Genomic DNA, 25079 nt, shown 5'->3' on the forward strand with positions numbered 1-25079 from the left:
GTGCTCAGTCCACGAGGGCGCTACACGACGCTCCATCTCCTCTTTGCGACAGACCAGAGACCCATCCCTGTAGACTTGGCTGCTTGACATCCTTCAACACGCTGCCCCGGCCCCCTCCCTTTCCCCCCTTTTTTGAGTTTGTTAGTTCAAATTACGAGGCTGTCACAATCTACTTCTTCGTAAGGTTGGTCCTGTGGCGCCCATATCAGACGAGGCTGTCGCACCAAATCCCTGGTCTCGTGTCTCTTCTTCTCTCTCTTTTTTGTGAAGTTCTTCTTCTGACTCGTGATCAGGCGGGGCTCGCGAGTTTCAGACCAGATTGAAACCCGGCCGTATCTCTGGGGATTCGCGCGCACCTGCTGGGGACCAGAATCGCGACCAGCTACTGTCCTGAACACACCGCCGCTGTGGGCTCCTACCGTCACGGCCACTTAAGATCCCATCGATCCCTGTGCTCGCTGCCCTGCGACCCCCATTGCAATAGAACCCTATCCTGGGAGGGGAAAGCCTGGCGCGCGCTGATTTCTTTCCTCGCTTTTGGGTCTCCACCCCAGAATGCAACGGTCGATCGCAAGCGCAAAGAGACGGAGTAGTCAGTTCAAGATTCAAGATCAATCTCCCATCGGACCCCTTGACGAGGAATGTGCCCCACGATCCCCTGATTATCACCCCTTTCTGTACCCTTGAGCCATGCAGGAGCGGAGTCCAAGTGGTTCCGGGTCGCATGCGTCCCTGAGAACCCCTCAGTATCATTCCTCGCAGGATCGAAGAATGGAAGATCGCCAGTGCGATGCATCAGATTCACCGAGGTCAAATGCCCAGCCTTTTGCCGCCAAGGTTGCTGTGGTCCAACAGCAGCAGCAGAACCCTTCAATCGCCCGAAGTATGTCTCGATACCGTCGCAACCGACCGGTGGTCGCCGTCAACTCGGCGACACTACCAGCACCACCTGCACCATCAGCGTCCACGATTTCAGAGCGGGTCAACACCCAGGGTCTCTCGACCCAGCCAGGAAACCGGGTCCCATTGGCGTCAAAAGAGCTTGAGGAGGAGGAAGAGAGGGAAAAGCACCGGCAGAATGCGATGGCCCAGTTGACCGGAGAATCCAAAACGACGAACCTCGCAGCATCACAGACGGGGCGAGCGCGGAAAGATGCCCTTGCAGGAGGGACAAGTCCTCCCCACGAGAGTCTCGTGCAGACCACGCCATTGCGATCTGGTCTGACTATAGGGCAGCCGGCCAAGACCACGCCTTCTGATCCAAATCGGAGATCCATCTTACAAAAGGTTGGCCTTGCTCGATCGAAGCCAAATCAATTTCCCGCCAAAGACTCGTCTGCTGGCTCAGCGAAACCCAACTATATCGGCGTCGGGGGTGGAGGCATTGTACCAGGAACAGACGCACCAATCTCGGCGGTCAACGCAGGGGAACGGCTGGTGATGGTCCAATATGGCGACAGCAGCGCCAAGCTACCAGTGACCCCGACAACAAGTGTAGAGGACCTATTGAAGGTAGCGGCGAGGCGGATCTCCCGTCAAATCGATCCTACCACGTCCATCTTGATGGAGTCTTTCCATCAAATCCAGCTGGAGCGGCCGTTACGCCGATACGAGCGTGTCCGCGATGTGATGAACTCCTGGGCTGTAGACACCGATGGGGCTCTGCTCGTTGTTCCCACATCGAGTCTGGACACCGCTGCTCCCCTTGAAGCATCGAGCGTCTCGAGTGACCAGCCTCCCGAGACGACCGTCTACTGCTACTATTCCCATCGACCCCGCAAGTGGGACAAACGATTCGTGACCCTGCACAGTGACGGACATGTAACGGTTTCGAAGAAAGAGCATTCTAAAGACTCGACCAGCGTCTGTCACCTGACCGACTTTGATATCTACATCCCTTCACCTCGATACGCGGCCAAAGAAATTAAACCACCCAAGAAGATCTGCTTTGCGATCAAGAGCCAGCAGAAGTCATCCATGTTCCTCTCGACAGACAGTTTTGTTCACTTCTTTTGCACCAATGATCGTGCCGTGGGAGATAAATGGTACCGGGCGGTTCAAAGCTGGCGCAGCTGGTATCTTGTGAAAAAGGTCCGCGTCGCAGAACCAGTGATGACGAGCGACCAAACGGATCCCAAACCCTCCCTCGTTCATTCCGCGACTCGACGAGTTCCGCCAAACCAAGGGAGCTCAGAGATGCCACGATTGGATCGCCAGAACAGTGAGCCCGAGTCTGCTCAGCGTTCATCCGAGCGTCCGCAGGCGGAGGCCATGGTCTTCCGCAGGAAGACAACCCGCGAACATCGCCCGCCCCCATCATCATTTCCCGCGACTCTTACTCTGGACACAAAAGTGGTCTCTTCAAAGTCGGGCTCCATCACTGAACTGTCCTCCGCTGACGAAGAGCAGGAGCCTATCTTTGCGTCGTCTGGACTTTTGGGGAGAACATATACCCAGCGGCAGCAGGCGATGCGGGAGCGAGAAGATCGCGCAAAGAAAGCGCAACAGGATCCGTTCGGTAAATCAGGGCTGATAGGCGCGAGCCCAGCGAGTGCTCCGGCGCCTCAACCGAGCAGCCGAACAAATACGCTCACTCGCGCCGATGCCGCCGCCGCTCAGCTTGACTGGACCATGTCCATCAGCCAGGGGCAGAAACCCTTGGTCGATCTGACACCAAAGTTTGTGGAGCCACCGCAGCATCTGCGAAAGGGACGCGGAGTCAGAGTTGAGCCGGGGCGACAATTAATTGACGCTGCAACGGGTCCTGAGTCGATTCCGGGAGTTGTGAATGTCCCGTCCTCGACGACCTGGAAACGACCGCCTGTGGAGCCGTCCTCGCAATCACAACCGCATCGTTCGAATACCACGAAAAGCAGCCGTGCGAACGGGACCGTCGTTCAGTATTCAGCGCCTCACTCGGCCGGGCCCATCTCTACATCGGCTGATACTTTCCACGCGAACAGTCTGCTGGCCAACGCTAGTCGCCAGACGAGTACGCACCCGCACCACAGCAAAGTGCCAGCCGGACGCGGTGTGGCTACTGGAGACCGTGATGCAACTCGGCCACTGCTGGACATGTCGGATGAGAATCCTTTTACGGACGGCAGCCTGTTGAAACAGCTGTAAGCGATGAGCCTCTTTCAGTCGAGCTCATGCCTTGATTTCCATCCGATTGAACTACACACTGGATGTGTGCCTCATCGCATCGGAGTTCTAAACTTTGATAGGAGAGAAGCTGCTCTTCTTCTTCTTTTCCTCTTTTCTTGCTTTCTTTTCGGGTGTTTTTGATACTACAGTCTACGTTGTTGAGATACCCAATGGTCTCCGAAGCTTTGATTCTTTTTTAAAAAGAAAATAATTCCTCCAAACTGCAAAGTACTCGTCAAATCCCAAACTGGATTCACGAGGAATCCAGCAACATCGAATCTCCAGTAACAGCGAAGCAAACAAACCCTCAGTAAACTCTCTAGCCAGACAGAGGTGAGTAATCCATCCCTATTAAGCAAAAAAAGGCCCAAAAATGCCCACTGGGGAGTTCGAAATTCCACACTCATCATCTTGCAAAACCCTCCCCCAGAAGCTCCTCAGATGGCCTGGTAAATCTTGATCCCCCCAAACTCCCAATAGGCATTATCAAAGTTTGCCGGATTCATCGCCACAAAGTCCGCACACGACCCTGGACAACTATACATTTGCGTATAGTGAGGTGCCATGGCAGCGTACTCTCCGCACAGATCAATGTTGGCCACGATGCTCAGATTGCGGAAATGAGTCTTGATATCGCAGTAGCTACTGGGGTAATCAGCGAGAGGAGTACCCCATGATGAAGGATCCGGTGATTGTCCACCGGTGGAGAGATCTGCTGGAAGCGAATCCCGATGAAAAACCCAGATTCGAGCTCCTGCGTCGCGGAGCTCTAATGCGCAGATCTGGCATTGTCAAAACAGCTCGTTAGCCTGCTAGCCTCTTAAAAAAAGAAGAGGAATGATCGATATGTGAATCTTGATAGAGAAAAAAAAGACAACTCACCCCTCCACCTCGCGCATTGAATTCCGCCCCAAATATCGAAGAATCGCCCATGACCGCACATCCTGCATTTCCGCCAACGGCGATATTACACTCGTTCGACTCGACACTCCCAGTCTGTCGACGCTCTCCACCCATACTACACGCCCCAGCCGCGTGCAGCGACATCTCATTCCCATGAGTGCCCGCGTTGTGCGACTCGACCACGTCGATTTCTCCATTATTCGGCCAATTCTGAGAATCCGTCATCCAGAGAGCGGGCCAGGTGCCGCAGCCGTACGGGGTGTGGAAGATATCGAAGAGGAAGAGGCCTGCATCGTAGCTCTTCTTGGATTCGATGCGGACGGATTCGCGGCCCTTGGTGGGATTGTATGTGGATGCGTCGACGCGGAGGATGGCAGAGTTGGGAGCGGCGTAGGTGAGGTTTTTGGATTGGGCGGATTGTTGACTCACGTAGCTGGGTGATGGGGGCATTGATCAGCGATAGTATGGGGGTTTGGGAAACTGGGTAGAACTGTGCGAGATGATCAATTTCATGTTGTACCTGACAAATCCACTCGTTGGGTCGACATCAGAGTAGTAGTTGAAATGATCAAAAAATGTAGGTCCGTCGTAGGCGTCTCGTAGTTGATACTGGAGGCGAGAATAGTCGGGATATGCCTGGATGGGAGAGATCCCGATCAAGAAGTAGATTGCTGTTAAAATTGCTGCGAGTACACACATTGTGAGAGATGTTTTGAAGAGAAGAATTGTCAGCGAGGGAATAAAGCAAGTCAAATCTTGATGAATCAGGTCAGGGCTATTCCTGAATTGCTTGGAAGCTGCTTTTCTTCCTATATTTTCTTGCGTTTGATGGGGGGACGACTGTTAAGGATATATTAAAATCGATCCTGGAAGCCCATTGATAGAAAGAGCTGTCATCTTTGCCTGGAAGACGCGACTCTGAGATCATCGACTCGAGGCATGATGCCTTTTTTTTTCATGAAGATAAAAACCGACCCAACGCTGAAGGTCAAGGGTTAGCCCAAAGGGGAGATGGGTGACATTCTGGTCCATGTTTACACGGACGGTCTAGACTGTCGAGGGCCCCAAATCTGTCAAATGCATGAAATGATACGGCATCAGCGTCGGCATGAATGGTCTGATCACTATGGTCTAGCATACTCATGAAACTGCCCCGTAGTAGGCAATCTCTTGATAGCCCGTTAAGTCCCTTGTGATGAGGTGAGCTAGTAGCTAGTAGCAGGATTTGAACATGTACAGGAGAGTCATAGCAGGAGTAGTGTGTAAGGGTGGAAGCAAATTGCTGCATAACTGCCTCTTAGTGCAGACCTTGTAATCTTGTGATTGGCTCGATTCCCTGCTTGCACTGCTTTGCTTCAACGGAGTTCATCTTCTCTTGTGCCATCATGGAAGTGTACGATGTGTGTGAATATATATCCGATATTAGACACGCATGACAACCCTCTCGAACGACCACGTCCAAGAGAGTCTGCAATCACCAAAAGTGTTTGGTGATCTGATGTCAAGTTCTGTACTTCATTCCTCGCCACAACTGGTCCCGTCACGATCTCTTTCTCTTCGTAGTAATGATTCTCTTCGATTCTGCCCTTTCTGGACGGAGCCAGTTGGGTCCACCGGGTCAGTCAAAAGCCGAAGATAGCCCCATGACGTAGCCCGTCTTGCGTGATGCAGAGATGACTGGTACATATCAGCGAGCAGTGGTCCTGTATTATTCCATTCTCTTCGCACTCAAGCGGTGCTCAGGACACAGAAGAAGAGAAAGGAAGAACACAAGATCCATCGAGTCCAAACGTTCAGCACCGGACGCTGCGGTGTTTCAGTCGCGGGGGCCGCGGCCCACCGGAATCGTCTCCAACGGAATTTGGAGTCCAAAAGGTGGGGAAAAGCAGCGATCTCCAAGAAGTTGGGGATCATCAGCATCGCTTGACTTGGACGGCTTGTTTGTTTAAATGGAGAGCTTTCTCCCTTGTGTAATCTCGACGCTCTACAACAGGTATCAAGCAGACACAAACGAGTCACACCACTTCCATCAAACCTAGAGTCTACTTGAATTCTTACCAGAATGGGGTCTTCCATTCGCGTTGCCATTATTCAATGGCATATCAAGGTAACACTTCCTCCCCCTTAGCTTGAACAACCTCCTTGTCGGCTAGGAAATGTGAGACGAGAATAAATGATGATTCAAGGTCTGACTTGAAACCATTCAGGAATTAGCCATCGAGCAGAACCACGCAACAGCGTGCAACTACATCCGCCAAGCCGCCGCGGATGGCGCACAGCTCGCAGTACTACCAGAGTAAATCTCACCCTCCGCAACCTTCACGGCAGTACTCTTGGAGACTTTGAATACACTCGCTTGCAAATTATGAATCAGACAGAAAACTAATCCAATCGGTCCACCCCCCTCTCAGATATCACCTCAGTGGCTGGGTTCCAGATGATCCACGCTGGATCGATCAAGCCGGCGAATCGGCCAAGTACCTCGAAAACTATCGAGCTTTGGCCCGGGAGTTGAAGATGTGCCTTGTGCCGGGAACCATTATTGAAAAGCATTCAGGCTCCCAGGGGGACGGAGACCCGCTGCTATACAATGTCGCTTATTTCATCTCCCACGATGGTACTGTCCTGGGCTCCTATCGCAAGAAGAATATTTGGCATCCTGAACGACCCCATCTTACTTCGTCCGGCCAAGAGCGCCATGAGGCGATCGATACGCCCCTCGGACGAATCGGCATGCTGGTCTGTTGGGATTTGGCCTTCCCCGAGGCCTTTCGTGAATTGATCGCCGATGGGGCAGAGATTATAATCATACCCACCTTCTGTATGGTCTCCTTTCTGATTCGATTCCATTTGCATTCCCTCAAGTTTCAGCCGTCCAAATATACAGCCCACCGAACGAGATCAAGAGAAAACAAAAGGAGAGAGAGAAAAAAAAAGAAAATAGCAAAAGTAGGAAAAGAAACTAACATATCAAATTTCACACCAACCCCAGGGACCCCTCACGACGCACCAGCCGAAGCTCGCCGCTACAATCCCGACTCGGAATCTCTCTTCCTCAACTCCACCCTCACATCACGCTGTTTCGAAAACACCTGCGGCATCATCTTTGTCAATGCAGCAGGCCCCCAGGAAGACTTCCTCGGCATGTCACAGGTGACCCTCCCCGTTGTGGGACCCATCTCGAAAATGGGCACCGAGGAGGGTCTGCGCGTGGTCGACATGAATCTTGACCTGTTGGGACTGGCGGAGAAGGCCTATAAAGTGAGATATGATATTGGAAGGGAGGATTGGCACTACAAGTATAGACACTCTTTTTCCAAGTGAGACCCCAGTGGAAAATGGATCAGATCACCTAGTTTTATGACAATGTATCCATGAGAACGTCCGCTTTGCTGCTTAATCACAGTAGTCGAACGAATATCCACAAGTAGACAGCATTCACGTTGTGCACAAGACCGATCCACGTTGAGCTCTACCAGGCAGCGACCTCATCTGTATGCCAAGCAGCGATTTGAAGTGGGAAAGGTTTCGATTTAGGAGAACCTTCATTCATCAAGAGAAAAGGGCGAGCTCGCGAAACAATAGGCGAGAGCATACAAGTGGATCTTCTTACGATTAGAAAGCGACTCAACCTTTGACACACTCGGCACCAGCGAACTCTCACGTTTCACGACTGTGTCGTTGAAAAGACTGCGAGAAACAAAACTCTGTCAGGACAGTACTAACAGCTAAGGAGAAGAGCCAAGAGAAGATAAAAGCCCAGTTGTGTATCGTATTAATGTTATCGATTCGGGCTACTCGCACCCGAAGGTGATCAAAATTGGGTTGTCACTTTTTTTTTTGTCATTTTCTTGCTCTTCATTTCGTTTGTAGGGTACCGAGACTCAGTTCAGAAGGCCGGATAGTGGGAGTTTCAAACTCACTTCAGAATACGCGTCTCCATCATCTGACCACTACATCCTCCGCGCTGGTGAGCACATCACCGAGCAAGCACCAGCATTTTCAGAAGACCCTCGATCAGAAATCATAGTGTGGGAAACAAGTCATGTATCTCAGAATCAGGTCGGTTGGCGCCATTCCCATGACAGTGAAATCGAGAATCCGACTGACTCGAAGCTCCAGGTATCCAGTGGGTCTGTGAACAGCCTGCAGAAGGCGCACGTAGCGAGGTCCAAAGAAGGACAGCACAAGCACCTGGTTCCATACTCATTAGCCTGTACCATCTTTTATGTATATATTTTCTCTTCTTTTCTCATCAATTTCTCCAGAAACGACACTTACCGGAAAGTAGGACTCGTTGTCAAACGCGGGCTCATTCAGACGATTGAGGATTGCCTGCGCAATTGAACCAAGCTCGCCGATCAGAATCCCATGGGGATCCCCAGTGTGTCCATGACAGACCGTAATACGAAGATGAGGCCATTTCTTGGAACCTCGCAACGAGTCTTCCCTGAACTCACTGACTGCCTGATACTGCCAGCCGACATGCTCTGGGCCAAGGTTTTGAGCCAGCAGTCCCTGATCGTGGGGCCAGCTGTTGAGACCAAACTCTCGAGGGACATTGTACTTGCGATCAGGCATTCTAATTTTCACCAGAGGTTATTAGACAAGATCCATCTCAGACAACTGGGATTCATTTGTGAAGAAGGGGGGGGGGGGGGGGATACTCACTGCATCTGGAACCAGTTGGAGGCCATACAAAAAGGTTCGTGAGGCTCTTCAATCTTTGAGTAGCAAGTGTGAAGCGTTTCGATGTAGTTCAATAGACGCTCACCCTCCTCCATGGCAGCAAACTCTTCCTCATAGCGAGTGATGGGTCGGTCGGCAAGGTCAGAGATGTTCAAGTCTTTCGGCTTCATCCCCTCGAGCATCAGGGTTCCAAAAAGCGGCTCATCAAGCTCATACTTGTGGAATTCGGCCAGAGACAGTGGCTGGAAGATAGTGTGATCGTTTGGGCTCAGGAGGTCGAGTTCGGTGATCTCAATATCGAAACGAAGCAGGTCATCAATCTTCAAGGTAAAGCGGGAGAAGGTGCGGATACCGCTGATGATGTTAGTCACCGATTGTCTGATGAGATTTCTCTGCTCTGTCAGGTTGGGTCGATGGCCTTCAGGGGTTGATCTGCCTTGAGTCTCCCATTTGGGTCGAATTTGGGGGACGTCGGAATCCATATCGAGGATCTCCTCAGGTCGGCCACGTCTCTCTTCAGGAAGGTTCAACGAAAAGGAAAAAGAAAAAGAGGGAGGAGAAAAAGAAGACCGAGAAAGGACAAAATGTTAGGAGAAATTTATTAAGAAACGATAACTGCAAACAAGAAGAAGGTGGAAGATCACGGTCTGAGGTAGTGACTATCCAAAGAGTCCGGCACTTTCCTCGTTCTGTTGGTGCAAACTCGCATAACTCTATGTATCAGGCATCCGCCTTACAATCAACAGGAAGATACTGCCTGGAGTGTCTGAGAAATTGATTCAAGAGGTAGAAACTTCTTGCAATACCACAAATTTCTCAGCGCAGAACTTGTTTCATCAGCTACGTTTAAACGGATGCTTCTTGCCACTACCTTGAGGGCGCTGTGGATTTCGGATCTCCAATGAGATGCTAAGCGGGTCTCAATCTCAACTAAGTCAATGAGCTTAGGTGGTCTTTTATTGAAATATCATGTCTGTGGACGAAATCTGAGAAACCCAAGCAGAACCTGGGAGACATTTGTGGTTTCTGTTCACAGGAGTGGACGGATTGAAACTCGCCCTGAAGCAGATCTGAGAAAGATGAAAGGCTTTCTACCTCAATAAAGTAATTGGCATTGTCTTATGACTATTTCTGCACATGCGAATCTGCACTAAGTCTTAGGTTCAAGTGCCGAAAGATATCAAAACACCTGTCTTCATGGTGCTGGCCCTAGCAGAAGCAGTCCTACCCTCCCGGCTATCGCTCAAAAACCAGATATGAATCACTCTAGAACAGGGAAAGTTTTCACAGATAGAAATCATTATTTGATACAGTCGTCATCTGGAAGAGGAGGGCTCATGGTCTTAAGAAGCAAACAAGGAACAGACAAAGGTCGGACACAAAGACGACGAGAACGGTATAAGGCTGCCAAATTTCGAAAAAAAGACAACAACAGAAACCCAAGAGAAACAAGACCAACGAAAGAGTGCGGAGAAAAGGAAGAAAGCTTGTGCAGTTGGCTACAACTCCTTGCTGCTAGCCAAACAGGGAGAGCCAATTGACGGGGCATGAGTCTCATAGTGAACAGCGACAGACATTGATCGCCTGCTGGAATTTGCTCGCAAAGAGATGGCGGGTCTCGATATATCACCCCCTCGAAATGGATATCTCGATGCTGTCAAGGTGGGGCTGAAACAAGGCGAAGCGAGTTCAACCACGTCAATGACCAAACGGGCCTTGTCATGAATGTGGCTCGACTGACCCGACCGACCTCTCCTTGCGGGAAGGATATACGAGACCTTACAAAATGCGCAGGAATCAGCAGAGCTTTACTGAACCTGGCTGACAATCTCGCTGGCGCGACCCAAGCTCTCGACCATCTGCTGACACTCCTTCCTCCGGCGGACAGTGTAGTCACTCTCCTTGAGCAGGTCATCCAGCTCGTTGTTGCGGTACATGTTCTCTAGCAGCTCTCGCTGCATCTCGTCCTTGGTGAACCTAATTATTCGACTTAGCGTAACCATTCTCATTTCAAGGGCGCTTTTGATACATACTGCACAAGGGTGTACATGATGGCCTTGGGAACCATGTCGATCATGGTGCGCTTGACAATGTTGAAGTAGGAGGTAATTAGAAGTTCTGGAAGAGATGGTCAGTATGACAGAAAAGCCGAATTCGAGCAGCAGAGCAGACAACGTACTGATAACCTCAACCTCTGAGGTCTCTCGCTCAGACAAGCTAGCCGAGGCCTTGAGGGTGGGAGGGGGAGCCTCCATGGCAGCCATCTTCTTTTTGTTCTTTGAGGCCCAGAAACTGCCAAAGAAACCGCTGGTGTTGGATGCCTCGCCGGTGGTGTCCAAAGAGGGGCTCTGGGCACGGGCTGGAAGGGGCTTGCCAGTCTTGGGGTCAACTTGCGTGGGCTTGGCCGCACTCTGGCGCTCGTTCACAATCGCCATGGCCTGGTACCTCATCAGAATCATGCTTGATCACAGGGACAAATATGTACTTACGCGGTGACCGTTCAGGAAGTCGGGATGTCCGGTGTTGATGTAGGTTGCCTCCATAGCAATCAGGTCCTTGACCAACTTGCTCGTCGGATCCATGCACTTTTTGAAGAAGGCAATGACAACAGCGTGGAACTTCTCCTTCAACTGTGGATAGCGGCGGAACAGCTGCTTGTTCAGAAGTTGTCCAAGAATGCGCACCAGCTCATCGTACACCAGCGAGATACACTTGTTGCTGGGATCCTCCAGGCGCTTGATCTGTTGCTTGACGATCAACTCGAAAGCAGTGGTTCCGACGAAAAGAGCGGGAGAGGAACCGGAGGAGTTGTAGAGTATTGTGCGAATGTCAACGTCCTTGACCTGGTCGAAGGGATCCACAGCCTTGACACCGTTGGAGTAGAGTTCGTGGAACACGAAGCTAATACGCGCACCACCGGACAACTCAATGCTAGACAGCTCCTGGTTGTTACCCTCCAAGACCGTCCGGTACTCGTTACTGAACTCGGTGATGATGTTGAGAATGATGTTTGCACTGTTGCCAAGCATGGAATCGCCGAGCTGGGAGAGCTCAGCCGTGTACTTTTGCAGGGAGGCTGAAATGCGAGCTTTGATATCAGGAAGCGTTTGTTTGATGTGCATCATGAGGATCTGTCAACGAGCAGCAGTGTTAGTGGCAAGAACTTGTGGATGGCCTGTGTCCGCGCGCACGCTCACGAGCCGGTGCTTACCAGGTTGAGCTTGCGAGCAAGGTAGGGTGTACCACAGTACGAGGCCTTGTTGCGGTATGCCTTGTGGTTTTCGAAAAAGTTCTTCTCATTTTCCAACGCATAAGCAATGGGCCGCTTGTTTTCGATATCACGCTGACCACGGTTGACTACGGGGACGTAGCCCAGGCGAAGGGGAATAATTCGGCCGGCGAGAATATCCACGACATCGGTACCCTCATCCATGAGATCAACCTTACTCAACACACCAATGGTGCGCTGACCCTCGGGGTCCACCTCGCGGGCCAACTTCAATCCATCCGAGTTGGCCAAGTCCTGGTTGGCGGAGGTGACGGCCAGGATAATGGCATTGGGCTTGCTGATATACTTGAGAACCATGTCCCGAATCTGGCGCTCGATATCCTTGGGCTGATCCCCGACAGGGACCTTGGTCAAACCCGGCAGGTCGACCAGGGTGAGTGTGAGGACATTAGGCGAGTAGATGCGCAGGTTGATGGGGGCGGGCGAGATGCCGGCATTGCGGCCGACCTTGGTCTCCGTTTCACGCACAATCTCCTCCCGAATCTTGTTGAAGTCGTAAAATTTCTGGCCAGGAATATGCAAGAACTCGCCGTACTCGTCCACGTTGGATTCGGAGTCTGTTGTCTCAATCTTGTTGTCTCCGTTGGCCTGTGGCGCAGGTGTTTTATTGATCAGTTGCAGAATGAGTGGTCGTCGCGTCACGATTCCGGAGCCTCGAGGAAGGCTAAGTGAAAAGAAGAGAAGCAGTCAGCAATGAACCTCGAAGCTATCCGGTGACGAGATTCCCCGCCACCACTGTTCGGCTTGCGCGCGAAGACAATGACAGGCCAGCAGCACATGGTTGGTTTGGATCACTGACAAGTCACGACCGACAATATTTTCTAGCACCGAACTCTTTCCACTCGACTGAGATCCTACGACGACAATCTGCGGCAAGTCGATGGGGTTGTGGACCTGAATGCAAGCAGCGACGTCAGTGGAGACAATTCATAGCTGAGTCCTTGCTTGTGCGCACTAGATCGAACATACTCCGACAGTAGAGAAGACATCCTGGAGCTTGTTGACGAGGGAAATCAAGCTAGGATCGTTGACATTTATGCTGTTTACCGTCAGTTCTAGGCCGCATCGGAGTGGAGGAGGGGGGTTGCAGGGGGGGGTGGGAGAGTAGAACGCACGAGTAACCAGAGGTTGGGCTAGCCATGGCAGGCTGTTACGGAGGCTGTTCCTTCGAGACCTGAGACTCAAACAAAGGGCGACAATAAGGAAATTCCAAAGAGGAAAGGGAGACTGAGAGAGATGTCTTGCGATTGAGAACAACAGTGTACTGGGGGGATATTGTTTGTTGGTCGGAGAGACCCACGAAGGCGGTGATGGGAGTGGCGGTCCAGCCCAAATGAGTGGCCGTGCACCGCCTTGGCCCGAATTAGCTCGTGCGCGGGTCATCTCGTGGCCGGCCGGTGAGGGTTACGTAGGCGGGTGCATTTCAACCCAAACATGTGGCCTCTGGGAATCAATCCACCTCGGGCGCCCGGCCAGACACTACTAGGCATCAGCAATTTTTTTTTATTGAGGATGTTCTAAGCTATCAGAATTGGGGTTGGACGGGGATCTCACTGTGGGCCAGTCCATTCACGGCCGCGCCCGAGACATGGAATGAATTGCGTGAGTCGCACTCAGCAAGAGTCGTACGGAGGTGGGCCGGGCAGTCATGAAGATGTCCATTCCAAGGGAAGTGTATTGGGTTGCAAATAACTACAGGGTAATGTGTGCGAGATAGAAAACAAGAGGTTCAACAAACGACCCAAAAAGAATAAATATCATGCCAACGAAGACAGGGAGAGCATATACCACGTCAGAGCCAATCTACATCTATTCATCGGAAACGGAAGCAAATCGCTCGGTCATGGACTGCAACAGCTTCTCGTACTTGGCCGTGACCTCCTCTTGGTTGTCAGGGACCTCGAACTTCATACTCCGCAGGGACGTCTGGAGGTCAGCAGTCGCATCGCGGACCTTGCTCCAGACCTGACCCTGGGCAATTGCCTTCTGGGCCTCATCGTGGAAGCCCATGAACGCCTTCATCATGTATTCAGTCTTCCACAGGGGGCAGAACTGATCATAGTCACTGTAGCCATTCTGCTGGAGGAAGTCATCCTTGACCATGGCAGCAACATCCAGAGTAATCTTATCCGAGTCACCCAGCGACGCCTTGCCGACCAACTGGACGACCTGGTCAAGGTCCTCGGACTTGGACAGGAGCTCACGGACCTGATCACGCAGGCGCGGGAAATCGGGGTTGTTCTTCTCGTACCACTTGTCCAGGATGGTGGTGTACTTGCTGTAAGACATGGAGGTATTGACGGAGGGAAAGTGCTTGCGCTGGGCCAGCTTCTTATCAAGACCCCAGAACACCTGGACAATACCGAGCGTGCTCGAGGTGACTGGGTCGGAGAAATCACCTCCGGGGGGACTGACGGCACCGACGATGCTGACACTACCAACCCGCTCAGGACTGCCGAGGGCACTACTCTTGCCAGCTCGTTCGTAGAAGGAGGCCAACTTGGCACCCAGGTACGCAGGGAAACCCTGGTCAGCAGGCATCTCACCGAGACGACCGGACAGCTCACGCAGAGCCTCGGCCCAGCGAGAACTCGAGTCAGCCATCATGGCCACGTTCTTACCCTGATCGCGCCAGTACTCGGCGATGGTGATACCGGTGTAAATTGAGGCTTCTCGGGCTGCGACGGGCATGTTGGAAGTGTTGGCAATCAAGCAAGTGCGCTTCATGATGGGCTCTTTACGGCCGCCCACATCGATTGAAAGCTGTAAAGAAGACAGAAAAACAAGAGTTAGGGACCATGACCAAAGACGGAGGGGGGATGATGGGACGACCGAGAATTCCAACTGACCTCCGGGAAATCCATCAGGACCTCAGCCATCTCGTTACCGCGCTCACCGCAACCGACGTAGACAATGATATCGCTGTTGGAGAACTTGGACACACTCTGGGAAATCACAGTCTTGCCACATCCGAAAGCGCCAGGAATGCAAACGGTACCTCCTTGCACACTGGGGAAAAGAGCATCCAGTACTCGCTGGCCGACGACGAAGGGCGCATCCGCAGACTGCCTATCACTGACAGGACGAGGCACACGGACGGGCCAGGTTTGCATCATACCAAACTCGGACTTCTTGCCCTCGAACTCAATTTCCAGAAGCTTTTCCTCCACCGTGTAGCTACCCTCGGAGGCGATGCGGGTAATAGTACCCCGAGCGCGGGGAGGCAGGAGGATTTTGTGGTCGTCGACCAAGCTGTTCTCGAAGACGGTACCCCAAATGTCTCCACCCGTGATATGATCGCCGACCTTGAAGTTGACGGGCTTGAAGTCCCACTTCTTCTCGCGATCGAGAGCATTGACCCGAATACCACGGGGGATGTAGATACCCTTGGACTGGTCGGAGATAGCTCGGAGGGGTCGCTGAATGCCGTCATAGATGGTCTCCATCAAACCAGGACCGAGCTCCACGGAAAGTGGCTTGCCAGTCCGGGCGACAGGATCACCGATAGTCAATCCATCTATGAGAGGAAACACCAGTTATAACAATCAGCCTGTGCTGGCAGGTAGGGAGTGACGGATTATCGTCACGGGGCGCATGGGCCGGATCGGCCAGTGGAGGGGAACGTACCAGTTTCCTCGTAGACCTGAATTGTCGCCTTGTCGCCATCAAGCCGGATGACTTCACCCACGAGAAGATCCTTGCCAACGTGGCACTGTTCGCAAGACCAATTAGCACGGTTTCAGAGCAGAGGAGATAGACGAGATAAGCTTCTCAGGGAGTTGCGATCTGGGGAGCTTACCAGCTCGTACATGGCACAGCCAATCATGTGCTCAGCCACGACCACAGGGCCTGAGACCGAGAAGACTTTGCCATGAGCATGGCTCTCATCCTTTGCCGGTGCCATCGTAGAATGCGTTTGTGAGACAGAACGGACGCGGAGGTGATGCTGAAGGTCAAGCCAGCTGAGGTGGGCAAGTCTGGGAGCGTAGGTAGCTTGGGCGGTGACGGCGGTGGCATCTCCACCCACCACGACCACTCAATCCTGGAGACCATCCTGCATAGTTCAGGTCGTATTGTGACGTTGGTACACTTGGTTCCGAATGCCAGTATCATTGTGGCCGAGACGGATATGCGCGCATTCCTCCAGTTTTCAGTGTTCTCAGCACTACCAAGCTGTCATTTTTATTCGCGATCTCTGCCCTCAATCTGAACTGCTGCCACAACGGAAACAAACGAAACGACTCTGCAAGCTCACCCTCAAGGACCACTGTCGAGGATCAAATGAACACCAGCTCCTGCGATGAATGACAACGTACTTATCTGTTCCACGCAAAGTAAGTATGCATAAAATGTACTACCTTCGTCATCTAGTGGGCGAGGACGGCGGGTCCTGGGCTGCTGGAAATATCAGGCCCTTTGAATTCGGTATTTACGCCTTTAGTCGTCCTTGCCATCGTTCCCTCAGTCTTCTGGTAGCTGTGTGAATACTTCCGGTGGCTGCAGGTACAGGTACATGGCCTTGGTAAATCACCTCTCCGCTTCTCTTCAGCCTCTTCGGGCCCAAAATGAGAACAAAAGCATAAAAGAGTCAGAATTCGCGAGTGGTCATCTACCTTACCACTGGATGACCGGTGTGTAGCTTGCGTACGGCTAGGAGTAGGCTGGGGTGCCTTTCTACCTCTAAATGTCTCCCGTCGCGCGATAGGAAAGGGGTTGCTTACCTGCGTAAGCTGCATCTGAATATGCAAATCTAGACCTTCCGTAATTCCGAATCCTTTCCATCTCCTGCACAGCAGGCAAACATCTGGAGGGAGGCACTTCATCACCGCTGATGTGTGATAACAGTAAAGCAACGATGTAGGTGTTGCTCAGCCACAGCCAGATGTTGAGGATGGGCATTAGTATTAAGGGTTCGTAGGCCACTGATACATGATGTCGGAACCCAGGGATCCTGTTTCATTTCGTACCGTTTCATTTTGGTTGGCGTTTGCCTAGTCAGCTGGTCAACGGGTTCATAGGGAAAGATAGAGTCTTTTGAACTTTCATTAACAATGACTGGCTAATTTATGGAGGTTGTGTGATACAAGGAATGCCGACGTTCCTCGAAGCAACGTTCACAATCAACCGTAGCAACATTAAAAGGAGTGTAATCATCAAGCGCAGCAATATCGACACCACGCAAAGCAACTTCAGTATGCGGGACTTAAGACAATGTCTGAACCGAGTCTACTCTTCATGCCTTTTTCCACATCGTCCATCGACATTGCCAGACCGGCATTTCCTTTGACCCACCCGTCAGCTTCCGCCCAGCGCGTGACGTTCCCGTAGTACAGCCCGCAGATGGTCCCGTGTTGATCTAGGAGCAAAGACCCAGAGTCCCCAGGCAGGCCAAACATTTGTGACATGGGCATGGATTGTTCGGTCTGGGCGATGATCAAGTGTTCTTCAGTTTCGCTATGCTCCATGGTGACTGCAGACCCGGACAGATCGTATCGGATCATGTCATTCGCAGTCCAGTTCATGCACACATGGACGCCATTAGCGATTCCTGAAACCACCGAAGTCCTCCCAGTACGGGTGTACCATTTCCCGGGAACGATTTGTCCGAAACGTTTCTCCGGGAAAATTACCTGTTCTGCAGCTCTGGCGGCGACCAAAGCGGGGGAGGGTGGCGACCTATCAATCATCCGCCAGACTCTATCCATGTCAACTGTCGGCTCCATGAGAGCGAGAGCCTCATTAGACAGTTCGATCAGGGCCCAGTCTTGCAGGCGACCTTCCCAGACCCCTTGGCCGCTTGAGCAGAGAACGTTGCCCAATGGTAGCGGTAGTTGGGAGAGAAGGGCTCGCACCTTAGTGAGGCATGCAAGGTTTTCACGTGTACTCTCTAGCACTACTTGGAGAGTCTCAGGAACCTTGCCGTGCTTCAGCTCGGCCCTGAGCGCCGTCTCTTCCAACCCCGCGACCGTCGTTTCGACCTCTGCCACCTCTTCGTCAACGAAGAGAACAGTCGCCGCGACATCATTTGAGGCAAAGACTTCCATGCGGGTGCTCAACTTGTCTGTTTGGGAAATCGGCACGCCGAATTGATTTGCCCGGCTATCAACTTCGTTCCCCGAGACCGTGGGTTGTATAACGTGGTGGTTGGTGATGCCACACTTGTAGGTCTGGCCGTTCAGGGTAAAATTCACCAATCCACCCATTGTGCCTGCTCTCGACTGGCCTGACTCGCCAATCGATAAGCCAAGGGGGAAAAGCCCATCAGCCCCACACGACTTGAACTGGTGCTTCCCCAAAACCTCGTTCTCGCCTTGCGACGGAGTGAAGTGCTTTGGGGATGAATCAAAGCGCCCCGGGATGAAGTCAACATTGATAGCAAGGCCTGACGGACTGTTCCTGGAGACCAATGCGCGAACCCACGCCAACAGGTCAAACCAGTTGTGGGAACTCTGCTGGTTGACTGTGACGACGATACTTGGCGAGGCAGCATACAGTTCTCGGCCAAGAAGAGCGAGGGTGAGGGACGTCCATTCAAAAGGAATTTGCGTGCGGAGCTGCTTCAACAGCTGAGGTCTAATTTTTTCATAGACCTCGACAGCTGGGTGGGATGGTGGGATAGCGAAAAAACCCGGCTGGTAACAGTTGTCCACATCGACGACCTCAACATCGGCGAAAATTCCTTTGGCTACCAGGAATCGGTTGAGGTGATCTCGAAATGGCGCAAGCCTTGAGCATGGGCCTTTAACATGGGCCATGACTGTTGGTCGAGGGGGGTGGCCTGCCAGGTAGCCAGGTTTTGACAAGTTGACGGGAAACAGCTCCCAGTTGTCATGGAAGCCTTGTTCGTGCAACATCTCCCTGATGGCGTGCCAGTTTGCCCGAAACTGGTCTGTCAAGTCTCTTGGAGCAGATTCCAGCTTTAGCGGGTACGGCAAGGGAAATGGTGCCGTAGTGACCCGGTAGGCGTCGATGCTGTAGAGGTATTCTTCGATCTTCAATTCCTCCGCCAGCCCAACACCATCATGGTTACGCTGTCTCTTACGTGGGGACGTTTCACCCACGACAGAGCTGATATCTGATGTCGTCGACATTGAATCTGGAGGCGTGGGGTAAGCGAACTGAGGGAAACCCGACAGGCAGTCTTGCTTTGAAGATCGTGTGTACTCTGGAGACTGTGAAGAACGAGAGCGCTTTCGGGGTGACAGAGGGTGGCAAGTTTGCTCTGTCATCTTGTATGACTCACGGACGCGGGCGGTGACTATGGAAGGCGATTATGACAGGCCGGAGGCGGTCAATGAGTTGAACCAGGTCAGTGAACAGGCTGGAGAGTTGAGCAGTCAATGAGGCAGTCAATGAGCCCAAAAGCCGGAGTTCACAAAAAGTGGAAATTTGCTCTACGGAAAAGAGCTTTGGCTACTCAATTGAGATGAGAGAATGATACTGGAAGATGAATTCCGATGGAGATGTGCTTACCCTCGTTGGAGGTGAGCCCTAGGTTGAGAGCCTGAATCGAGATGGGCTCGCTGGAGGCACTCAATGGCGACGAGCTCCACGATGCTGGGATGAATTTGAACCACTCAATTGAGGTCAACCTAGTCCCAGAACAAGAATCAGACATACACCCAAACAAGGTGAACTCGATAGCGATGAATCAGAGATAAGAAGAGCAGTGATGAGGGGAAATCGCTGAGAGTCGGGAAAGAAGTCGGTCATGGTATTCATGGCGGCAGTGTTTGAGCTATTTCCTAATCTGGAATCAGGAATAGAAGACTGAAGACTCGACTAGGGAAGGTGCGACTGTTACGCCACAATACGCCAAACTTTCGTTTCATGATCGGGGAAAACGCTTGGCATTTCGGCAGATCGGCGAACCGTCCACGACAACGGAGTTACATAAGGGCATACAGGCATACAGTTCAGCACTACCCAAAAGGTACGCTAATATCTTGGCAGCTTTTGGGTAGTGCTGGACTTGCGATCTTGAGTACTACAAAAAAAATTAGATCTTACATAACTTATCTTAAACTATAATTTAAAAGACCAGACTTTCAGACTCGGTCAATAACTCACGGCTCGACTAGTAAAAGCAAACAACAAAAGTAAAATCAATATTTTGGTTTTTGGGTAGTGCTTAAAATCGCAAGTCCAGCACTACCCAAAAGCTGCCAAGATATTAGCGCGATTTTTTGGGTAGTGCTGGACAATTTTTGGGTAGTGATGAGCTGCAACCCGGTTACATAAGTATAAGAGCAGTGACGCTGTTGGTAACCCCAGAAAATTATGGCGACACCCTGTGGGGCCTAAAAATAGGCCTAGATGCCTGAACTCTTACCAAGACGGGGTGAATCAGTACTTCACTCCTTCTACCACGAACACGTTTTATTTCGTACACGCACTACAACACCTAAAAATGCCTAAAAACCGTGAAGTGGAGACAAATTCGAAACCCCGGCAAAAAAAAAAGTGGATTTCTTGTAAATTCTTGCTTAACATACCTACTGTCGGTAGTGGTGATACCGCACTGTGGGAATAAGTAATCACCGAGGTTCTCGCCTCCTAGTCTTTCAGCCAGTGAGGTTCACGTAGCCCAACATGTCTGAAGCACGGCTGCGTATTATTGAAATAGTTCATGCACTGATCGGCAACCCCAGGGGGGAGGGAGGGGTCCAGCCACTGTTTACCCATGATTACTGGCTGGAAAGATAGATTGGATTGAATCGTGGACCCATTCACTGCTCGTTGCTCAGCAAAGCGGAATACCACAGCGAATGTCGGTTTTCAATTAAGTAGCGGCTGAAGGAGCCGACCATGAGTTCGTGGACTCAAAGCATCTGAACCTCTGAATCCTTTTCCAAAATCTCGATTTACTACTGATGAACATAGCCCAAATAGCCAAAATGGCGTGGAATAGAGGAGTGAACTCAGTGGGCTACTCATGGCGGTCCGCAACCTGGTTCACTATTACTTGCATCGCCATCGCGCTGTTCTCAAGTATGGTGGACACTTTCAGCGCGCAGTTAGAAGCTTTCACTGACTACGAATAGCGAACTTTCTTTACAGCTACATTGTTCCCATTCTCCCGGTCATGATCAGGGACATTCTCCATATCGATGAATCCCTCGCACAATACACCACATCCCTGGTCCTCTCGGTACATGCCTTCGTGGGACTTGTCACTGGAATTCCGATCGGTTACATCGCGGACAAAATTTCGAGTCGCCAAGTCTCTTTTCTGGCTGCTCTGACTGCAGAAGCCATAGGAACAATTCTGGTCATGATCGCAACCAACGGTAATTCAGCCTCCGGTATTATAAAGAAAAAAAACTGATTCGTCCGACCACCCTAGTGCCTATACTTCTTATCGGACGATCTATTCAAGCTATCGGCGGTAATGGAGCATGGATTGTTGGACTCGCAACCGTTGCCGATACCGTCGGTCAAGAAAATACAGGGAAAGTACTCGGAGGCATTTCCTCATTTTTTAACTCCGGGCTGCTTCTTGGCCCCATGCTCTCTGGTACTCTCTTGCAGCTATTCGGATACTGGCCTACTTGGATCGCTGCTCTTGCAGTACTTGTGATCGATATCATTATGCGGCTAATCATGATCGAGGACCGATCAAAGAAAGGCAGTAGAGGAGAAGCGTCCAGGGGGGTTCCATCGGAAGGTGTCGAGTCTGGTACAGTTGAAGAGCAGCAGCATGAGCAGGACGTCAATGAACGAACTGCTCTAATCTCCCCTTCGTCTCAGCCCCAGGATGACTTGGGCCCGAAGAAGAGTGATGAAATTCCGGAGAACTTCTACAAGGTTATTTTGACCAATCCTCGAGCATTGACTGGCTTAATTTGTCACTTTACTGCTGCTTTTATCCTAGTCACATTCGACACTACACTGCCGCTTTACGTGACTACCGAGTTCCGATGGGGCCCTGCGGAGGTCAGCCTTATGTTCTTGATCCTACAGCTACCTTCTTTGGTATTTAGCACCTTTGTTGGTATTTTAAAGGACAGGGTGGGCACGAGGGGTCCGACAGCTCTCGGGTTCATCTCAAATGCTGTTTTTCTCGCTCTGGCTGGCATTCCCACTCATAGCAGCGGGCATACAGGACGTATCATTTATATGGTGGCCATCGCCGGTGTTGGCATTGGATGGACATTGACTGGTGGCTGTGGCATCATTGAAATCACACGTAAGTTGAAAGCTCTACCCCAGGAGCAATCCTTTTGGCCCTTGGCCTTTGCTAATCCACTACGTTCAGATGTAATGAAGGAACTTGAGGACGAGCGCCCAGGTCGATTCGGTCCCAACAGTAAACTGTCTTCGGGATATTCCATCACCAAAATTTGCTTCACTCTAGGCACGCTGCTAGCCCCCGTTGTAACCGGCTTCTTGACGAGAACTCTGGGATATTCCTACATGAGCTACAGTGTCGGTAGGTTTTTTTTCACCTCGATTTGTTTTCTGGCCCCCTTAGGCACAACCGTTGGAACGAGTATATGCTAAACCTGCTTCTCGGCAGGAATCTTATCATTTGTCGTGGGTGTTCTTGCGGCAATCTTCTTAGGAAGGAGACCAGGATCAAATGACCACAGCCCTGAGCATTAATCTTCCATTATACAGGACGATTCAGAGTTGTTCAACTATTGGGAGCTGGGATCCGTTTGAGCCTGACCTCCATGTACTCGAGAGCCGGCTTGTAGAATGATGGCTATATAGCGCGAGTTGGAAGTCCAAAGGCGATCAAAACTGAAATGACGGACACAAGTGCCTGGCTTTTCTAGTCTCAAACCTTCCAATATCCTTTTGAAATTGGCCAAATGGCGATGTCTAAGGTTGAACCGAGCATACCTGACCGTAGTTGAGCCGGTATAATCAATTGCCCTGATTAGGTTCAAAGTCGAGACCGCAAGTAATCAGTCCCAAGGCTTGGAACGTTGACAGATGCACTCATGCGTATGCGAATACGTATATAATGGAGCGTAGACGGAGCAGCCCTGGAGATCCAAGAGCCTCGAAAGAAAAGAAAGTCAAATCCATTAAAGAAATATATGAGTACATGCAGATGCATATACTGGATAGTCTCTGTACCATGTCGCCTTCCGCGGCGACCTTTTTCTCCTGGAAAAGAAAAATTAGGTCAAGGCGAAACGAACCTGATGTTCTGATGTTTCTGCCTGACGCGGAACTACAGGGCAACCAAAGACGCCATTGATTGGTTACAAAGGTCTCTCTGTGCTCATAAAGCTGAGACCCTGATTTAATATGTAGACACTTTCATCCGTGTTTTGATTCATGGCGCATCTGTAGTGTGTAGCTAAGAACGTGTGGTATACTGTCAGATTGGTCATCGCAGACAGCCTGTGGTCAACTTGTTACTAGTGCTGGAGTCCGGGGTAGGGCTTCCAGAGGAGACAACAGAAAAAAGATGGTCGGCGCTGGAATGACATGTAAATTGGTCCAAAAAGATATCGTCAAATTGAGCAAACCCTCATAATCTAGCGGCTGAATCGGTTGCCAAATGTTCACTGCAGAACTTTCGACTCTCCTCACAGATATCATATCCACTAATCCACATTCTACCACCCGGCTCAATCGTGCTTTTAGAAGCGGGGTCCGGCATCGGTCTCTCCCTGATGACTTTCTCTCTGATCTTCTCCAGTCCAAGCTCGGCTAACTGCACCCGCTGGATATCGAGAATCGCATTCCATTTCATATCGCGCGCAATCTGCTGTTCACCATCTGGCAGAGTCATATCACTGGCATTGCCATGGCTCATGTCGCGTAGATGCTCCACGCGAGCCTGTCGGAACCGACTCCACGCACTGAGCACCTTTGGCAGATCCTCCTTGGACAGCAAAGAGCCCACAAATTCCGCCAGACTCGCAGCATCCTCCATCGCCATCCCCGCCCCCTGAGCAGCATGAGGAAGGAGGGCATGTGCCGCATCACCAACTAGCGCCACGCGTCCAGATAGACTCACGTAGCTAGGAATCGGACCGACCTCCCCCAGGGTCCACGCAACACACTCCCCCTTTTGGACATGGGATGTCAACGCTTGTGCTTCCTCACACCAGTCAGAGACAAGTGCCCGCATTCTCTCCACATCAGCCGGTTCGTTCCACGACCCAAGTGGCGTTCCTTCGCTCGCCCGCGGAACGACAATCGCAAGATTATAGAACTCGCCCGAGGAAACAGTATACCCCAATATAAATAGACCAGGACCTACCCACGACTTGGCCTCTGGTGAGGATATCAACGGTGCTGTTAATGGGTGAGAGAGCATTCGCGCTCGCGGAATCATTGCACGGTAGGCATGTTCCGTGGACGGGATAGGGGCCACATCCTTCGTTCCAGGCAAGCATCGTCTAGTCCTGGACCAGATCCCATCCGCTGCAACCGTGAGATCCGTCTCGAATACCTCCCCATCGACTGTACGCACAGTCCCAGTCTCGTGATCTACAGATTCAAACGACTTTCCAAAGAGCACAGACGCATTGGGCAGTTCTTGGACCCTCTTGAAGAGCACTTGCTGTAGATCGGGACGGTAGATTTGCCATTGGGGCCAGCCATAGAGCCATTCACTGGTCGGGCTGTTCATGTTGCGCACCAGTTCAGTATTATCTTTCCAGCGGCGTATGGACATGTGGGTGGCAGAACAGGCGACCTTTTCGATGGATGGAGTTAGGCCCCATTTGTGGAGGAGGCGGGTGCTGTTGGCGAACAGTTGCATTCCGGCGCCGAACTCGCTGAGCGTGGGTTGGCTTCGAGGACCGTGATCTGGTGACCAGGGTTGACGTCGGCGAGGGCGATTGCTGATGAAAGGCCGGCTATGCCGGCCCCGATGATGGTGATTTTTAATGGGAGGCCTGGTTGATTGGACGACATCTTCATCTGTAAAAGGCTCAGCACGGAGCGTAGAAGAATGGCCTTTAATCTGGCAGTGCTGCTTTCCGGGGTGAGTGGAGAGAGGGAAATAGAAAAGAAGAGATGTTATACGTGCTCAATAATCCATTGATATAGAACCTCACATTGTCTCCCACGGGCACCGCCC

General features: G+C 51.5%; 9 protein-coding genes across 9 annotated transcripts; 3 read left to right on the forward strand and 6 right to left on the reverse strand.

The window, feature by feature from the left end:
• Positions 1–690: 690 nt before the first annotated feature.
• POX_a00077 (uncharacterized protein) lies at positions 691–3126 on the forward strand (the record flags this gene model as incomplete). Its single annotated transcript, XM_050109026.1, has 1 exon — positions 691–3126. The coding sequence occupies one exon, from the start codon at positions 691–693 to the stop codon at positions 3124–3126; it is 2436 nt and encodes an 811-aa protein (XP_049972794.1).
• Positions 3127–3584: 458 nt separating this feature from the next.
• On the reverse strand, positions 3585–4749 carry POX_a00078 (uncharacterized protein; the record flags this gene model as incomplete). The annotated part of the gene is made up of 3 exons (XM_050109027.1): positions 3585–3929; positions 4030–4483; positions 4571–4749. The coding sequence occupies 3 exons, from the start codon at positions 4747–4749 to the stop codon at positions 3585–3587; spliced, it is 978 nt and encodes a 325-aa protein (XP_049972795.1).
• Positions 4750–6112: 1363 nt separating this feature from the next.
• Positions 6113–7374, forward strand: POX_a00079 (uncharacterized protein; the record flags this gene model as incomplete). Its single annotated transcript, XM_050109028.1, has 4 exons — positions 6113–6157; positions 6258–6346; positions 6462–6871; positions 7043–7374. 4 exons carry the CDS (start codon positions 6113–6115, stop codon positions 7372–7374), a joined length of 876 nt encoding a protein of 291 aa, XP_049972796.1.
• Positions 7375–8067: 693 nt separating this feature from the next.
• On the reverse strand, positions 8068–9221 carry POX_a00080 (uncharacterized protein; the record flags this gene model as incomplete). Its single annotated transcript, XM_050109029.1, has 3 exons — positions 8068–8244; positions 8332–8632; positions 8722–9221. 3 exons carry the CDS (start codon positions 9219–9221, stop codon positions 8068–8070), a joined length of 978 nt encoding a protein of 325 aa, XP_049972797.1.
• Positions 9222–10547: 1326 nt separating this feature from the next.
• POX_a00081 (Vacuolar protein sorting-associated protein 1) lies at positions 10548–13169 on the reverse strand (the record flags this gene model as incomplete). Its single annotated transcript, XM_050109030.1, has 8 exons — positions 10548–10716; positions 10773–10857; positions 10919–11177; positions 11229–11870; positions 11951–12692; positions 12828–12922; positions 12998–13067; positions 13144–13169. The coding sequence occupies 8 exons, from the start codon at positions 13167–13169 to the stop codon at positions 10548–10550; spliced, it is 2088 nt and encodes a 695-aa protein (XP_049972798.1).
• Positions 13170–13837: 668 nt separating this feature from the next.
• On the reverse strand, positions 13838–15932 carry POX_a00082 (V-type proton ATPase catalytic subunit A; the record flags this gene model as incomplete). The annotated part of the gene is made up of 4 exons (XM_050109031.1): positions 13838–14791; positions 14878–15545; positions 15656–15740; positions 15828–15932. The coding sequence occupies 4 exons, from the start codon at positions 15930–15932 to the stop codon at positions 13838–13840; spliced, it is 1812 nt and encodes a 603-aa protein (XP_049972799.1).
• A 1285-nt stretch (positions 15933–17217) lies between these two features.
• POX_a00083 (uncharacterized protein) lies at positions 17218–19257 on the reverse strand (the record flags this gene model as incomplete). Its single annotated transcript, XM_050109032.1, has 1 exon — positions 17218–19257. The coding sequence occupies one exon, from the start codon at positions 19255–19257 to the stop codon at positions 17218–17220; it is 2040 nt and encodes a 679-aa protein (XP_049972800.1).
• A 1668-nt stretch (positions 19258–20925) lies between these two features.
• POX_a00084 (uncharacterized protein) lies at positions 20926–22633 on the forward strand (the record flags this gene model as incomplete). Its single annotated transcript, XM_050109033.1, has 5 exons — positions 20926–21019; positions 21073–21318; positions 21375–22217; positions 22287–22460; positions 22548–22633. 5 exons carry the CDS (start codon positions 20926–20928, stop codon positions 22631–22633), a joined length of 1443 nt encoding a protein of 480 aa, XP_049972801.1.
• Positions 22634–23516: 883 nt separating this feature from the next.
• On the reverse strand, positions 23517–24758 carry POX_a00085 (uncharacterized protein; the record flags this gene model as incomplete). Its single annotated transcript, XM_050109034.1, has 1 exon — positions 23517–24758. One exon carries the CDS (start codon positions 24756–24758, stop codon positions 23517–23519), a length of 1242 nt encoding a protein of 413 aa, XP_049972802.1.
• Between the last annotated feature and the right edge of the window lie 321 nt (positions 24759–25079).

The sequence above is a fragment of the Penicillium oxalicum genome, chromosome I (genome assembly GCF_001723175.1).
Source record: "Penicillium oxalicum strain HP7-1 chromosome I, whole genome shotgun sequence".
Taxonomy (NCBI): Eukaryota; Fungi; Ascomycota; class Eurotiomycetes; order Eurotiales; family Aspergillaceae; genus Penicillium; species Penicillium oxalicum.